The following is a 17,046-nucleotide window of genomic DNA, read 5'->3' as shown; positions in this document are numbered from 1 at the left end:
ATGGCTCCCTAGACAGCAAGTGCAGCATGTCCTTGTATAGTGATAGTTTTGGAGGCCTGCCAGTTGAAAGGAACACTGCTTTCAAAGACGAGACACAAGGCTTAAGGTTTAAGAGCTTCACTTTATTATACAAGCTACATCCAGGACATTCAAATGCAAAATATAGAACAAAGATGCTTTCACAGAATAGCTGTGTCTGTCTGTAATGTAAGCTTTTTACAGTATAACACGCACCAACAGAAACATGCACACACACACACACACACACAAACCAGACCACAGTTATTTTTGAAAGTGTATCCCTAGATTTGAAAACAAACACAAACATATACACACACACACACACATTTGTCTTTTCTAGTTGTGAGGACACAAATAATTTTTCACTAGCCCCTTAGCCTAACCTATTACAACCAAATATCTAATCCAACCTTAACCCAGACCTAAATCTCATTCTAACTTAAACCCTTAAACCAAATTTTAATCATCAAACATCCTTCTGAAGCAATGACAACTAGCCAAAAGTGACAAACAATCATGGTATTAAACAAGAACGGGTCCATACAACAATAGAAGCACATGCACCCACACAGACACACCTGGAAACACACAAACTCAGACACACATGCTGATATATCCTGTCCTATATAACAGCTACACATCAATAGGAGACGATTTCCGCTGAGCACCTGCACTACACTTTCACCTCGACATGAAAAACCTCTTTAATAAAGTCTCTTTAATGAATGTTGAATAGTCTTTGGTTAACCTTTCAAAGCCATTCGTCCTCACATGCTATTAACAGTCACACTGCACACAAAGAAAGAGAAATAAACACTAATATACAAATACCAACAAAGACATTTTACAGAATTATTCACAACTGTTGGCAGTTTTATGCTGGTGTTTTTTTTACACATCTGGACTGCACTTAAAAGAAAGTTTTTTTTAAACTTAAACTGTACATAAGTATGAGTGACATTCATTAACTATTTACCAGTCTTTCCCTAAATACTTTACTTTCCACAGTTTTCACCTCTTTATGAATTACTCTATTACTTTTATTACTTATATAAGTATACATATATATATGTATATAGGCCACCGTGAACTACTGCATTTCTGAGGCCACAGGAAGGAAGACTAGTATCTAGAGCAACAGAGCTGGCAGTAACAGAGGTAGCAAAGTGGGAAGAATAAAGCAGCAGAGGCCAAGTGGAAGTGATACAGAGTAATGGTGTAAAACCATAAAAACAAATTACTGTCAACTTATACAAGAATATTGGAACTTTGCGGACAATTGACCTTCCTTTGATATGAAGCAATTATGGCACTTTATTACATCAGGAATGAGAGAGTCTTAGGTCGCTTTCACATGTGGTTCAGTTTCAAAAGGTGATGTATAGGTACCGGTTTTGTGTGTGGGGGGGGGGGGGGACTGTGCTTTTAATGGGGAACTGTCAAACTACACAGCGAAGGATGCAAGCACCACTTCTGTTTTAACCTATCTTCACTTTCTTAGTGATAATGTAATATTCCTGCACTCACATTCTGACGTTTATACCTTGTTACCATGGTTGCTGTGCGATCTTGCATCATCATATGGGCAACTGCTGCTTTGACATTTCCCACGCTCAGCAAATGGCCCTTGGATCTTGCCTTTTTAAAATGTTACCATCATATATTTATTATATGACATCATGTGGCTGATCTGCTTTGAGATCACGCTACAAACTGCACCTGAGCTGGAAAGTAAATAGGCAGATCAACCAAATAAGTAAGTGCACTGTAATTTGTTTGAGCTGCACCAAACAAGTTAGGTGTGAACTCAGTGACCACAGAGTCCACAGAAACCCTATGCTACCATGCCTACCCTAAACCACCACCAACACTCTGGGTTTGCCTCAGGCAGCAGGTTCCAGCAACCCAGGGCGCTCGTTGGTCCACATACTGTCAGCGTTTAAATGGAAGGTCACACACAAACCCAGCCCTCTCCATGGCAAGTGCTCACAAGCATAGTTCTGCACTTGACCTCCAGCTATTGTTGCAGGTGGAAATAGTTTCTAAATAAACAACATGGCGCACTCCGTCCTGCGGTCCAGACAATGTACAGACGACAATTCCAGCAGAGGTTATTGTGAGATAGCTCATAAAGGCAACACTGCACCGGAGACAGAGAGAAAAGGAAGAGAGTTGCACGATTGTTTCCAGGTCAGCTGTTAGGGCGATGAATGAGGTTTCACCACCCTTTAAACCTGCAGGAATTCTGGAGACTCGGGGATAGTGTCTGAAACAGAGAAAACTGCATTGTCACTGAAAGCACAGAAATGATTGCAAGTAATCAAAATGTCAACCTACGTCAGTCTACAAAGGTGCATGTTTCATGTTTTATGCTGACATGTGGAAATTTGGATATGAGACAGTCTGCACTAAATTCGTAGTTTTTGCCAAAAAGACAGTCCTACATCATAGAATCATCATAGGCAGAGGATAATGCATTTGGCAAAATAAATGCATTTAGCTGGAAATACTTTAGAAAGCGGAACAAAACAGCCTTAAGTCTGAGTAGTGACATGTTAAAGATAAGAGGGAACTGCTGTTAGTTAAATTCCGCTCAACATAAGGTCATCGGGCAAAAAACATGAAGAAGAAAGCTGAAGTGTGGCTTGTATCTACGCAACATGAAACCTCAGAGAAGAAACCAGGGTGTGTATTCTGCATAATATTAGTAATTGAAATGTGCTTTTGCAGTGGAAATCCATGTCAACAATGGTTAACAGATTTTCTTCTAGAGTTTGTAATGGTTTGATCAGTAATTGTGTCTCTCTCCAGAGAAGAAACATAGCTGTGATCTGCATCAAGCAATGGAAGTTTCCATCTGTTACTTAATATAAGCAGAGGTTTTCCTGCCAGTGACATTACCCATTACCGAATTTTAGATGTGTACATGAGCCAAAACTGCAGTTAAAGCTCAGTTAAGTGGGGCTGGCCCAGTTTTACCTTATGTTTGTTTGCCAGTTCTCATAAAATATATTGTCAATAGACACCCTACTGTAATAACTTCAATAAGCGTTTCTGTGACATGTTTGCACACTCAGCTATTCAAAGTCACAGATATTATGTGATCTAGGTTGGATTTTCAGTTCTGCTTCTCTCTTTTCTCCTGTCCTGTCCTTTCTCAGTGTGTGCTGTCAGGAAATGAAGCAGTCCACCTCAGTATGCCTGGAATGTCTGCACAGGTGCTCCGGGGGAATGGGTAGAAAAACACTTAGGATTGAACCTCTTCACCGTAACTAATTTTCCAGTATTATTTCAGGTTGAGACCTAGAGACCAGCTAAAGGGGCCATTAGTGTTGAATAAAAGTGCTGATGGGTGGAGAATGACTTATGAGGGAGGCAAGAGAAGTATTCAGAAGATGACAGCACAAGAGGTTGTGTGGGAGAGTGAAATCAAACTCCCTTTACAGTATATATTTTCTTAGTCGCATTAACTCAGGCCTGTTGTTTTGAGTGTGAGCGTGCAAATTTACACTTCTACAAAATGCAGGATGTTTCAGCAGGAGAAGAGAACAGCACAGTTCATTAATTGCATCAGTCATACACTGAAGTGACTACACATTTTGAAACAAGTATTTCTGACCTTGTGTAATACTGTTACTTACAGCCCTTTAAGTGCTTTGGTACATCATTTCAGTTTCAAGAGTGAATGTGAAGGGAGACAGGTGTAGTTAATAAAGTGTGATCTATGCATGGCCGTACTGCACACTCACTCCTATACTGAACCGTTTCCTAGCCTTGTAAATGATCTCCCCTGAAAGTGAGATAAGTCATACTTCAGTTTCAGAATGTTTTGGTGCTAATCTGAGGGAGATTTGACACAGGCTAAGGGGCAAAATCTGAACAAAAGATAAAGAATTACATGGTATTAGCATGTCCCTGTCAGTTTGTCTGCCTTGGTCTGAATATTGTGTGTCTTCTAGTATGAGTTGGTGTTATGTTGTCATGATAGTATAGTTTTGTTTGTGGATGGCTTACCTTCTATTGGGAAGAATACGTCCCCATGTGCAGGAGGAGAAAGAGGGGTTCCTGGCTCAGACAACAGGTGGCGTCCCGTCTCAGAGGCTTGTCTGGTCATGATCTGAGAAACTGTACGGGTCTTAATCTGTGGTGATTCCCCAAGAAACACAGGGTTCTCATGGCCACTGGCGCACACACACACACACACACACACACACACACACACACACAAAAGAGAAGCATACAAATGAGTAAGAAATGCTTATATGACCCAATAAACTGTTGCAACACACATCTCTACATTTCGAAACATTTTGCTGCTTCTCATGTTTGTATATCCTGGCTGTAATACCAGCATATTGTTAAGAAATAAACAGATTGTAGTTTATGGTTTCTAACACATATAGAGTTGTGTAGAATGTTTTATTGGAGTTATTTACTGTAATGTAGATATTCAGACTTTTAATGTTCTGAGGAAAGGTTTTTTGTTGTTGTACAGTAATTTAAGATAAGTAGGCTATGTCTCTGAATGAATGTGTCAGTGATTTACTGATGTTTTAAAGCTTTATAATTTATCCTAGGAATTATAGAAAGCACTGTAAGATCAAGGGTTATTTGTCAGCAACTGCTTATTATTTGGGAAATGTGGATACTAAATACAGTAGTAGACTGGCCATTCAAGTAGTATTATTATTCTAAAGAGCAGCTGTGTTTTGAAGCTGGTTTATGAGATCAGCTGCCTGAAAGACTGTGGGAAAACTTACCTGTCCATCCTCACCAGCTCCTGTGCACCTGGGAGAGAGAGGAAACAGGAAATGGGCTATTGTGAATGGATTGAAATGGAGCAGAACACTACAGATAGTGTGTGGACATGCTTCCTACTGTTTGAAATGCATTTAATTCGCCTCATTGACAGGAAATATGAGTCAGACACTATTGGGAACTAAGTGTGAGGGATTACATTTGACCCATATTATGGAACTGGGAGTGTGTGTGTGTGTGTGGTGGGGGAACATGTGCATCTATGTTTATGTGTGTCGTGTGCGTTCACATATCAGTAATACATACGTCTGCTTGTCTGGGCACTCTGCCTCTGTTTGTACACAAGCACCAGAATAAGAGGCAGAGAGAACAGAGCCAAGATGCAAGCTGCTATGGCCAAGGCCACTGGCACAGAGCCTGGGGATGCAACAGAGAGACTGTGTGTTAAATAAATGGAATAAGTGGCCAGTTATCTGTTGACTATCAAGCATGAATAAGATGACATACTTCCAGATGGTGCAGGATCCCAGACAGTGCAATCCTGAGACCCATTTCTCCCTGGAAAGAGAGAAGCGCGATACATTGGTTCTCACATATATTATGTGGCATTGGTATTGGGTTCTGCCTGATGCAACAGACACTATTCACCATAGCGTGTGATATTTAGGCACAAAGTTGTAGACCTCATTGAGCAGTCATAGACCACATCAAAGAGAGAGAGGACAACTAAGATAATGAGCTCTGTCCTACTTAGCACCTTGCAAAAGACACAGTTTACTTGTCCCCAGCCAGTTTACCATATACAAACTCATTGTACATTGACATTAACACATTCAATGTCCTTACTTGGTGTAATGTGGAGAATAACATGGCTGTGGGGTCTCTGCATGACGTAACCATGTTTATGTTCCATCTGGAAGTCTGCAGCTATACAGCAGTAGCGACCCTGGTCAGCATACGTCACATTCTTCAGAGTCACCCAGAAATTGTGGTCTGTATGTCCAAATTTCAACCCTGGCATCTGATCACCTTGGGGATGACCGGTCATATGGCGTGGGCCCTGCCGTACTGTGCAGTGCTGGTCACTATGGGGTGTGAAAAGCCAGATGTGCTTCAAGATGTCGTCGTGGTGCAAGATGGCACCTTTCTGGTCACACACCAGCTTGACAGTTGCACCCTCAGGACAGGTGTAGTGCAGGTAGGGGGCAGTAACACTCATTGTGTATTGGACATGGGACATCTCACCTTTGACTGGAGAGAGAACAAAAAAATGCAAATATGTAGGCAAACCATGTGACAGATGAGCAACATTTGTTACCTGAGTTGGATCTTTCACACAGTAAGTTCCTGGATATATAGCACTTCAAACAGCCTTTGCCAATCACAGGTTTTAGGTTAGAGATGAGAAGGTTTTGGAGTACGACTGGGATTAGAATTCAGTTCTGTCAATTCTAGTGAAGATGAGGAATGGCTGAGGAGTAGATTTATATTAATATGTTGTTTTAATCAGGACATATAACTAGAACAAAACAAAGTTTAGGAAGTAAAACTTCATTTAGTATTCTTTGAATGATATCGGATATTGGAGAGCTTTGTAAAGCTACTATTTGATATATGATCATATATTCAAACTGAAAATCACTTTGTAAATCACAGTTCATGTGGTAATTAAAGTTGATTGCAATGATGTTTCTGCCCGTTACCACCAGTTATAACAGAAACGACCACAGTGCAAAAAACCACTAATCTCTACAGGGACTTAAAGTTCAACATTTTTCCATGTCCTATTTCTGCACACATCATGCTTCCTTGTTTTTGCGCATTTGGTGTCAGCACAGTTCGTTTCCTGTTCTGTATATTTGTACTATGGTTAGATAGTACATAGTGTGTTAGTTAAATACACCAGCCTCCTGTGGGAGTTCAATTGCCAGTTCCTCTCAGATAGCTTCACCTCTTTTGCCATCAGTCTAGGTAAAGTTTAGAAATGTGATGACCGGGTGTTCTGTTTGATCATTTTCAGCAGCACTTTTGTCACTGTATTGTATCACTGTATTGACTGCAGTGAAATAGCCCTTTAATTCTCAGACCAATGTACATTGGCACAGATTCTCTGTTAATACCTTTTATGTACATTCAGGAAACCAAACACACAGCTGTGAGATGTCTTTTACATGGGGCATAAGTCGCTCTCCTTCTCTCACTCTTGCATACTGCAACAATGCCTTCAACCACATCCTGTTACAACTTTAAGAGTGGAATGCATGAATAAATAAACTCTTTTATGCATGCTCTGAGTGATTATTATATCACTGGAGTAATGCAACAAAATAAACATATCTCCAACCTTAGCGCTCTGAAGCCACTATCTATGCGTCAACATTGCAGAACCAACATAATCTATACATGCAGCAATAGCAGACGCATAATGAATGACACCCATGTACACAGCATGTAAAACAGCAGGACATTAGTCTGGGTTTCTGTGCTTAGACAGATCATTAGCATGCTTTCCTGGAACAGATTGCTGTGTAGCTTTGCATCCAAGAATGCTATTTGCCGCAAAGAGAACAGTAAGGTTGCATGAGTGTGTTTGTAGGTGAAATATGTGTGGGGGCGGACTGCAGAGGAAAAATATGTATGCATGCAACTGCGTATTGCCAGAGATTTTGATCATCGATCAGTAAGTTTGTGTGTGTGTGTGTGTGTGTGTGTGTGTCTGTTTGGAGGGTTAAATAGTCAATGCCAGGATTGAGGAGTGGGCTTCCTTCCTGACTTGTCCCAGCACGCGTACACAACTCACATTCCTCCTCCTGTCTGGCTTCTTGCAACAGGGCAGCAACATTTCTAAAGATTTTAAGCAGGTTGCACCCATATCAACAAACTAAACAGTAATGACGTCGCTGCGGGTGTTGCTGTCTGAGGGAAGACACACAGCTGGCACAGCTTTGGCACCAACATGCTACAAAGTTTGCATCCACAGAGTGCATGTCACTCACTGTTCACCTTTTTGAGGAAGCTAAATAGGAAATGCAAGGAGCAGAGTAGCCAGCGTCCTTTGCTGTTTGATTAGTTGTGAGTGTTCGCATATACAGTATATGAGCGTCCTGTCTGTCACAAAATGCAATGTGCATACCATGTTCCTGTGTGTGTGGCTGAACCCTGCACTAGGTATTGTGTGCTAGAAAAAGCGATATGAAGACCATGGAAGGTGACTAAAGTGAAACTGCTGCCCCAGAGGTTGTTCCTGCCTCCGAGGTGGGACAATAGGAGGGGAAGCCCTTGTCCTCTCCTGTTTCACTCCCACCCTGCTCTGCTCCCTGCCCTTATTTTCAACAACTCTTTCCCAGTTTCTCTTAGTTACACTTGAGAAGGATTTCTGACAAAGGAGAGTGTGTTTTTGTTGTAAAATACTATGTCTAATATTCATTGAAGTATCTACCGAACTTTACCAATTGTGAAGTTGCCAACTAAAAAACATCATTATGCACATCAAATATACATTAATTATGGGTTACTGATATGACCTTTAGGAGGAGGAGTGTTAGATAACAATGAGTACTGTTTTAGCATTTTAGGTGCCAAGTGGGTGGTGTTACTACAGTGTCAGCACTCTCTGAGTTGTCTTGATGTGGTTTCCACCAGGTAAAAACAGACAGCAAGCTTTGCTCTGGGTCTGGAACACACAAGGTTTCTTTTACTGGAACACACCAGACCTCTGTGATTTGGCTCTGTTATAGATCTAAGTTTCCTCCTTGGATCTCTCTTCTCAGGATCCTCATAGCCCCTGAGGACCCAGAAACAGGTCCTCCATTGTTTTAAGTCTGAATACCACCTGTTTAAGACATGTTCCCTCTGACAGCTTTCTTTCATACACTGGCATACCACCATAGATTTTGTGCCTTAATTACACGTCTTCATTTCTGCCACGTTTAGCTGCTTCTGCAGAGAATGCAGTTTGTTTTTGTTATGTATTAAATAGGCCCTTACACAATGCAGGCTGTTGAACATACCCTACTAGTAAATCCGGTATCCTTTCTCTTGAACAAACGCTCTACATGTGTTTGTGTCAGTGTTACTTACACACACACACACACACACACACACACACACACCTCAAACCCCAAACCCCACCTTTTTTGCACCCACTGTAATGGTAATGATTTTCAACCCATTACATGGTGTTAATGAAACCAGCAGGAGAGCCCAGATTAACCCCCAATGCACACACACACCCACACACCCACTCACACATTTGTACTTCTATCTTTGTGAGGACATTCATTCAGATAATCATTCTCTGGCCTCATACATCAAAGCCCAACCCTTATATAAACACTACATAAAATCAGGTTTTAACTCTCATACAGCCCTTTGAAGGTGTGTCAGAAACTGAGGATCAGCAAAAATGTCCTCAGTCCTAAGGTTGAAAACACAGACTGATCCTCTTGATGTTGCCCATACAAATATATATATATACACACACACACACACACAAGTGAAAGAGTTTTAGTGAAAACTTTAAGCATAACAGAACAGATGCAATAGGCTTATTTTCAGCAGCAGGGAACGTTCAACTGTGGCACTTCAGACACTTACTACTCAGAAAGAGAAGTGATTTAGTGTCAGTGTGTGTATAGTTAAGGCCCTGTGACATTTGACTACAATAATTTGTGTTTGCTTACATTGTGAGACAATTGGAGAAAAACATGTTTGTTTAAGTGCTATTTAACAAATGTGCACGAGTCAGTCTGACGTTCAACATTACTCTCCTACTTCCTCTAAATTGACTTCTACAGCACACAGGGTTGTGTAATAACATCTTCGTAAGAGTATTTACAACATAATTACAGAAACAATTTCCTCATCTAACCATCATTATGAAAATATAAATGGGTCTTTTTTCACTTTTGAAATAGTAAAAGTTCAATTATTACATAAGTTTAACTCCTCATACTATGGTCGTTGTGTGATACCGTTTCTGCTGGGAGTAAATGTGTTAGATCTTTCTAAAACAGAGCATATATACCTAATATGCTCTGCTGTGTTTGGTGCTGTGACTAGAAGCAGAGTCAAGGCCCTCACAGCTGTGGTCACGGCGCTGTCCTTGGGCTGTTCAGAAAATAGTGTAGGAGACACATCTTTACTGTAAGTGTGAGTTTGTCATGCTTGGGATTTTTTGTGTGTCATACTGATTGCATGTTAAACACCACACACCAACTCTGTAGTTCCAGATGTTTGGCAGACCTTTAAACAGTTGTGCCCAGAATAAAAAAAATAAAAAAAAAAATCACAGAAGAACAAGGGAGGGCCCCTGTCTTTGCTGCCTCTTTATTACTCATACACATGCAATGCAGTGAGTGCTCACACAACCGCAGCCCATCAACACAATCCCCCACACAAACCTGTGCTTGCCAAGGGGATCGACGCAGCAAGCCATTTTTAACTGCTGTACCCAAATAATGACTTATTCGTCCAGGATGAGGGATCAATGCAGGACAGAGCAGTGTCACAACAACAGGAGAAAGCCAGGACAGAGGAAAAGCCAGTGGTCACATCCTGTGGTGTTCACTGACTTTCTCACTGCGCCATTATCCTCCATAGGGAGCTACTTATCTGGCTGAGAGGAAAATAGGCGCTGATTATTGCACTGTTATCTGATGTCATGTTTGTGGACGAGAAACCCATTACTGGCAGTGGCACAAACAGCTGTTTTCATCATGAGCCGAAAGGAAGGAAACTTCCAAACAACAAAAGATGTAGGAGGGCTCAAGGCAGGACACTGCACTGAGCCTTGTGCTGTAGGACTAACACCGGCCTGCATGAACAGGAATAAAGCTATTTGAATTAGAAACCTTTTCACTTAGGTCTTTGGCGGATTTATCGTGTGACCTTATCTGAATGGAAAAACAATCCTAAAGCCGAAAACTGATAACCTCTGCGAGGTTTGAGTGGCGTTTGAAGTGAAGCACCCTGCGTCCCGGAGGCAACAGCTGCTTCTCGTCTCTCCTCCAACGTCAGTTGTCTCAACTCCAAGCCACGCCAAAGTCCTTGAGGGGAAAAAATCCTGCATGTGAATTGCACCTCCCGTGAAAACACACAGTTCTTGTGAACGATAAGCAGTAACCCTTTTCTGGCCCAATAAGTCGCCAAATTCACGCTGCACGTTACTGTCGTTATTCCAAATCTACATTTTCCATCCACTTTAAACTGCGCGTCCATGGGAGGAGCATTAAAACAGATTCACACCAGATGTTCCGTCTCAAAACAACAGCAACCCTCCGTGTTTACTCCAGCTGTTCCAGGGACAACACGCATGTGCGCCATCCATCAAATACCACACAACGCGTAATATCTGGACGGCACGAGACAAAAAAAAGCTTAAAGTCGTGTCGTATGAATCAAATACTGTGTGAATATCATGTGAGGGTTATAGTCCACACACACCCGCCATGTGAGTTACTGTGTTAGGCTACATCAGGCTGTCATAATGACCAGCGATCGGCCCTGACCCTCAGACACGCAGCAAGTTCCTCAACTAATCCCTGAGCTGGATCATTAAAACCGCCGGGACAGTCTGATCAGACAGCTGAACAAGAAGAAGCAGAGTGTGTGATTGTTTTCTTTGCTTACCTCCAGATATGAGAAACAGGACAGAGCAAAACCAAAACGCGAACTTCTTTCCCCAGAAGGGCAATCCTCCCTCCATGGCTGTGTGGATGTAGCACAAGAGTTTGAGAATCGCGCCCTGATCAACACTCTCCACAATTAAACCCCCTGCTAAACTTATTTCCCCTTCAGTCTTAAACTAGGAAACACTACCTCTGTAGAGCAGAACGCGGAGGTGACAGGTCCCTTGCTCTCTCCACAACTTCATTTGAGTCTACTCAACTTTGCAGTGCAAAAGAAGAAATGCTCCTCCCCTACTGTCAGACTCTCTCCCCTTTGCGCCTCTCCTCCCCTAAGACTGTGAACAGGGTCGACCGAGTATCTGTTACCAAATATATATATATATATATGTAAATGCATATTTAGTGCACAGGAAGAAAAAAGAAGTTTTATTCATGCAAAGTTCGACATATGCTGACACTAAATCTTAAATCTTCCATAAAGCATCTCACGGTGTCGTTTTACACCTGGAGTCTCTCATTAGGATTATTTTCCTGGCAAAGCTCCTCCAGACACAAAAGACATTTACAGGTTGAGTGAAACTCCCTGTTAACTAGTAAACTGATCCTTATTTACAGCTCAGTTTGCCTTTTATTAGTTATAAAATGTATTACAGGCAATGTAACATAAGGTATATTATATACTATAGTAGATGAGGCCACAGTCATGTTTGGATGATTAGTGTTTTATTCTTCAGTTTTAGTACTTTGGCTCTATCTTTCTTAAAGACACACACACACACACACACACACACAAATTACAAACAACCTTAAGCTTCCACTGGGAGGAGAAACTGGGAGGAAAATTGAGAGGCCAGACTGGTGGGGCAGGAACTCACTCAACAGTCAACCTTTAATCCCATATGATCCTTTCACTTTGCTTATGTAGCAGACTTATCTTTGTCTGCAACAAAATATGCTCCAACTGTCTTGTTTCATTCTCCCATGTCAAGTAGATTCTGACTCTCTCCTGTATACACACATCCCTTCTTTAGGTAAAGACAGCAGCATGTTTCCTCTGTAGCACAGCACCTTTTAATCACAGTGAAGTGAACAATGTCTCAAGAAAGCCACAGCGTAAAAGAATATATACTATATAATATAGACTCCTGGTTTCTGCTTGAGTTTGTTCTCTAATAGGCTGATAAATCACATTATAAAGATAAATGGTCTACAGAATTCAATTTAGATGTAATACTGCCAGTAGAGTTTGTTACAATGAGCCATATATAGTAGATGCAGCTGTAAAAGTCTTTTTGTTCTCACACAGACCTCGACCACCATTTACGTTCGCATTGTGGATGAAAACGACAACGCTCCAGAGTTTCCTGAGGAGGAGTATGTGACTGTGCTGAGTGAGGGACCAGACACAGTGGGTGCCACCATTGCCACGGTGACAGCCATTGACCCGGATGAGGGTCTTAACGGCACCTTGCGCTATGCTATTGCTCAGGGCAACCTGATCCAGACCTTTAATATCAACAGCATCACGGTAGGGCATGAAGCTACTATACTGGAGTGGTACAAACAGCAATAAATATGTACATTAACCTTCTGTGTTTGATGACTGTGTTTAGGGGAGAATTACTGCTGTGAAGGAGCTGGACTACGAGATCAGCAATGGACACTACACACTGGTTGTCACAGCAACGGACCAGTGTCCAAAACCTGCTCTTCGCTTGACATCTAGCACAACAGTAAAGATGCAAATAAGATCCATTTTGGTCTTCTCCCTGATTTAACCTATGACAGGAGTGTCACATTCCTGGGACATTTTAAAATCATTGTGTAGTCAAAAATTTTGATGACCTTGATTATCGCTTTTTTAAATGAAGTCACCTCTCTGTTGATAAATCTGTTAAAGCTCTGTTTTCCTCCCTTCTTAGGTACTTGTAAATGTCATGGATGTGAACGATGTGACACCTACATTCCCCAGAGCCTATGAGGGACCCTTTGAGATTACTGAGGGCCAGCCGGGCCCTCGGGTCTGGACACTCAGAGCCAGTGATGAAGACTCAGGGCTCAACGGCAAAGTGGAATACAGCATCACCGGTGGAGACATCCGGAGTTAGTAGACTGGTTTTCTGTGGAGATTGTGAAACCTTGTTAAATGCTGTATCTCTAAGCTTCTTTCTCTGTCTCTCTATCAGATGAGTTCATGGTTTCACCAGTGGAGGGTGAGCTTCGGGTAAGGAAAGATGTAGAGCTGGACAGAGAGACCACAGCCTTCTACAACATCACTGTCACAGCCCGAGACCTGGGCACCCCGTCTCGCAACAGCTCGGTAGGCTTATAAACACACACACGCATACCCTCGCCGTGTCCTTTTAAACAATCCATGGAAATTACACACACACGTTCAATTCCAACAAATGTGTAGTTGGTTTGTGAGGTCTGCATATATGATCTACTTTATAGTCAGTGTGGCTCTAACCATTTTGGAATTCTAGTCATTTTTATAAACCCACCCTAGTTTGTGGTGGCTTATGAATGATAGAATAAAATAATGTAATTACAAATAAAAGACTACCTGAGTTCTGAATTCATCCTGCTACTTTGATGGCTGTCAAGGCACTGTGTGGCAAATCGTAGATTTTTTTCCATTTAATAAAAATAGCTAATCTAAATGAGACATGGGACACTAACTTAAATAGGCATGAATAGGATGTTTTGTTGACTTGACTTGTGTTTTCCTCAGGTTGTGGTAGGTGTCCTTGTCCTAGACATCAATGACAACGACCCGGTTCTCCTGAACCTGCCTTTCAACACCAGCGTGAGCGAGGGTGCCGCCATACACACCTCTGTGGCCAGAGTTCAAGCGCAAGATGCAGACAGTGGACGCAACGCACTGCTCACTTACAACATCACCGCTGGCAACCAGGATGGAGCCTTCTACATCAATGACAGGGTGAGAGGAATGGATGGTGGTGTGGTTCAAGCAGAAAGCTCTGAAAAACTTCACTTTTGGAGCAGGTGGTAAAAAGGGGGAAAAGCATGGAAGTGTGAGTCTTGTGACTGTCAGCTCTCAGATCAGATCACAGATGTTTATCTCAGCTTATCTACAGCTGACACTTAACACTTATACACCTTTGCTATAAATTTGTTCACACATCAGCAGATGTTGGCAGCATATACACTACAGCATTAATATGTCACTGAGTATATACAAGTTGTGCATGTCCTTTATGTTTAGAGACGGGTGAAAAGAGATACACTGTAGTAGTGCAAGGGTTTACACAGGAAATATAAAATAAACAGTGGGACATCAGAATCTCTTAATGTAGGTGTGATTTAATTCTTCCTCTATCTCTCAGACAGGAGTTGTGCAGGTGAACAGACCTCTTGACAGAGAGCGAGTGGCTGAGTACATACTCACAATCACTGTGAAAGACAACCCAGAGAACCCTCGCATCGCTCGCAGGGTAACCTCACTCTCCTTTGCACATGTAGTGCAAGCATTCAAACGTTTACACATAGTTTCACATACAGACCACTGAAACAATCGATGCCAGTGATGGTGTTAAATAGTATTGTAGTTTTTGTTTCATTGTCCTATGCATCATTTATCTTGCTGCCAATAGACATCTCAGACACTCGCAGTGCAGTTGAGTGTCTTTTTGAGATAAAGTAATCTTGCATGTCTTACATGTTTCCTCTGTGGTAAAGGTGAGAAAGTGTTCTGGCAAAGCACTGTAAACATGTCAGCCACCAACACTGTGGGCGTGCAAAGGACATCATCTGTGAAACCTGGCAATTCTTATTTCTCCACAACAGTAGAGTGCTTTGTAGCAGTTTAGCTCTGAGGCCAGGTTAACATATTTTTCATTCCCAATCTCATCTTTATAATCCTTTGCTCTGTTTGCTTTTGTTTTCTCATCTTCTCTCCCGTCACCCACTTCGCCAGGATTCAGACCTCTTGGTAATCACCATTCTGGATGAAAATGACAACAGGCCTATATTCACCAGGACCAGCTACAGGGCTGAAATCACTGAGAACTCTGCAGGAGGTAGCATATAAGCTGGAGTGTCCTTCTCTTTTCTCTTGAGTCTGGGCAATAAATGCAGAACAAAGTATTGTGTTAAAACCCTCTCTGTAACACTGTCTACCCCACTTCCTGACTTTGTTTACATACCGCTCCTGTTAAGTGCTTTTCTCTACGTCTGGAGATGTGACATGAGAAAATTTTGCAGTTTCTCTAGAGCTATAATTGTTTTCATAACAAGGATCAAATTGTAAACAAGAACACTTAATAGCTGTCAGTTAGATTATATGAGTCACAGTCTCCCTGATTATCAGTGGGTCACCATAGCATTTGCCCATACTCAAATCAGAGTAGCAGATATACAGCAGCAGGTGGGAACTGACTGTAAAAAAATAAAGCTGACTATGATTATTTCATTTCTCCAACTGTGCCTCTCTTTATGTATGCCGGTGCTGTAGGCACCACTGTAACAGTGTTAAATGGACCAGTTCTGGCTGAGGATAAAGACATTGGAGCCAATGCTGTGGTGAAGTACCGCCTGCTGGGACCCAGGGTGGATCTCTTTACCGTTGACGCTAATACTGGTAACACTGTCGCTCCTCAGAGGAAACACAGGAACATTAGAAAACCACAACTGTGCAACTGTTAATCTCTCTCTGTGTCTCCCTACAGGTGTGATACTTGTACGTCAGGGTGCGAAGCTGGACCGTGAGGCGTTTCAGGATCCTCGGGTAGAGCTCTTTCTGGTTGGCGAGGATATAGGAGGTTTAAACAGCAGTGTCCCTCTAACAGTTACCATCCTGGACCAGAATGATAACCCTCCTGTCTTCAGCCCATCCAGCTTCAGTGTTCGACTCCCTGAGAACAGCCCCACTGGTTGGTTTATTGGCCTGTACTAATGATCTTTGTGTCTGCATGGGCTGGGAGGAATATGACTTGCATATAGTCAACAGTGTCACCAGTTGTCACAGATACAGAAATTCTTACCTACACTTAGTTAAAGGGTTACATGTTGAGAATTCCTGGCCATGCTAATAACAACGTGTGTTAGTGACTTAGTCGTTGCTCTGCCTCTTCCAGGTGTGGTAGTGACTCAGCTGTCTGCCAGCGATGCTGACTCCGGCTCTAATGGCTGGCTCATGTATCGACTGGAAAGCGGCGCCCAGGATCGGTTTGTGGTTGACCCGCTCTCTGGTGCTGTTTTGGTGGGCAACACCACCCTCGACAGAGAAGAGCGTGATTCCTACCGCCTGGTTGTCATGGCAACCGATCGTGGCGCACCCCCCATGTCAGGCACGGCCACCCTGACAGTCATCCTGGACGACGTAAATGATTCACGGCCCCGTTTTATTGAGCCTGTCACCATGATAAACGTCAATGAATCCACACCACCTGGTGTGGTGGTGGCCACACTGACTGCTGAGGACCCAGATCTGCATCCCCGGCTGGAGTATTACATTATCTCAGTGGAGGCAAAGGATGATGGGAACAAACCAGTGGTTGGCCTACAAGAATCCTTTGGCATTGATTTACACACTGGTGAGACATAGGTCTTGTTGATGATGATGTTAGTTGGCCAATATTGGGAAAGTGATGATGTGACGTGTTTCTGTGGATTT

At 42.3% G+C, this 17,046-nt stretch overlaps 2 protein-coding genes across 2 annotated transcripts in view; one reads left to right on the top strand and one right to left on the bottom strand.

Annotated features, from left to right (window-relative positions):
• cdh23 (cadherin-related 23) overlaps positions 1–17,046 on the top strand; it is a 138,119-nt gene that overhangs the window by 111,058 nt on the left and 10,015 nt on the right. Inside the window, exons 37-46 of the mRNA XM_026310064.1 lie at positions 12,715–12,936; positions 13,022–13,141; positions 13,331–13,511; positions 13,595–13,728; positions 14,143–14,352; positions 14,759–14,866; positions 15,349–15,451; positions 15,886–16,011; positions 16,100–16,303; positions 16,508–16,966. Of these exons, the coding sequence (XP_026165849.1) occupies positions 12,715–12,936; positions 13,022–13,141; positions 13,331–13,511; positions 13,595–13,728; positions 14,143–14,352; positions 14,759–14,866; positions 15,349–15,451; positions 15,886–16,011; positions 16,100–16,303; positions 16,508–16,966 (1,867 nt within the window). The remainder of the gene's footprint in view (positions 1–12,714; positions 12,937–13,021; positions 13,142–13,330; positions 13,512–13,594; positions 13,729–14,142; positions 14,353–14,758; positions 14,867–15,348; positions 15,452–15,885; positions 16,012–16,099; positions 16,304–16,507; positions 16,967–17,046) is intronic.
• Positions 102–11,688, bottom strand: vsir (V-set immunoregulatory receptor). The gene is made up of 7 exons (XM_026310066.1): positions 11,410–11,688; positions 5,626–6,030; positions 5,287–5,337; positions 5,086–5,196; positions 4,782–4,809; positions 4,036–4,202; positions 102–2,287 (listed from the first exon to the last, which is right to left on the bottom strand). The coding sequence occupies exons 1-7, from the start codon at positions 11,483–11,485 to the stop codon at positions 2,250–2,252; spliced, it is 876 nt and encodes a 291-aa protein (XP_026165851.1). The 5' UTR covers positions 11,486–11,688; the 3' UTR covers positions 102–2,249.

This window comes from Mastacembelus armatus, chromosome 15 (genome assembly GCF_900324485.2).
Source record: "Mastacembelus armatus chromosome 15, fMasArm1.2, whole genome shotgun sequence".
Lineage (NCBI taxonomy): Eukaryota > Metazoa > Chordata > Actinopteri > Synbranchiformes > Mastacembelidae > Mastacembelus > Mastacembelus armatus.
This window is presented reverse-complemented; position numbering and strand designations above follow the sequence as displayed.

Excerpts from the sequence above, each read along its gene's own strand:
- vsir (XM_026310066.1), bottom strand. The coding sequence starts at position 11,485 with ATGGAGGGAGGATTGCCCTTCTGGGGAAAGAAGTTCGCGTTTTGGTTT. Across the intron at positions 5,338-5,625 it reads TATTCTCCACATTACACCAA|GGAGAAATGGGTCTCAGGAT; the intron begins GTAAGGACATTG and ends CTCTCTTTCCAG. Across the intron at positions 4,203-4,781 it reads GAGCTGGTGAGGATGGACAG|TGGCCATGAGAACCCTGTGT; the intron begins GTAAGTTTTCCC and ends TGTGTGCGCCAG.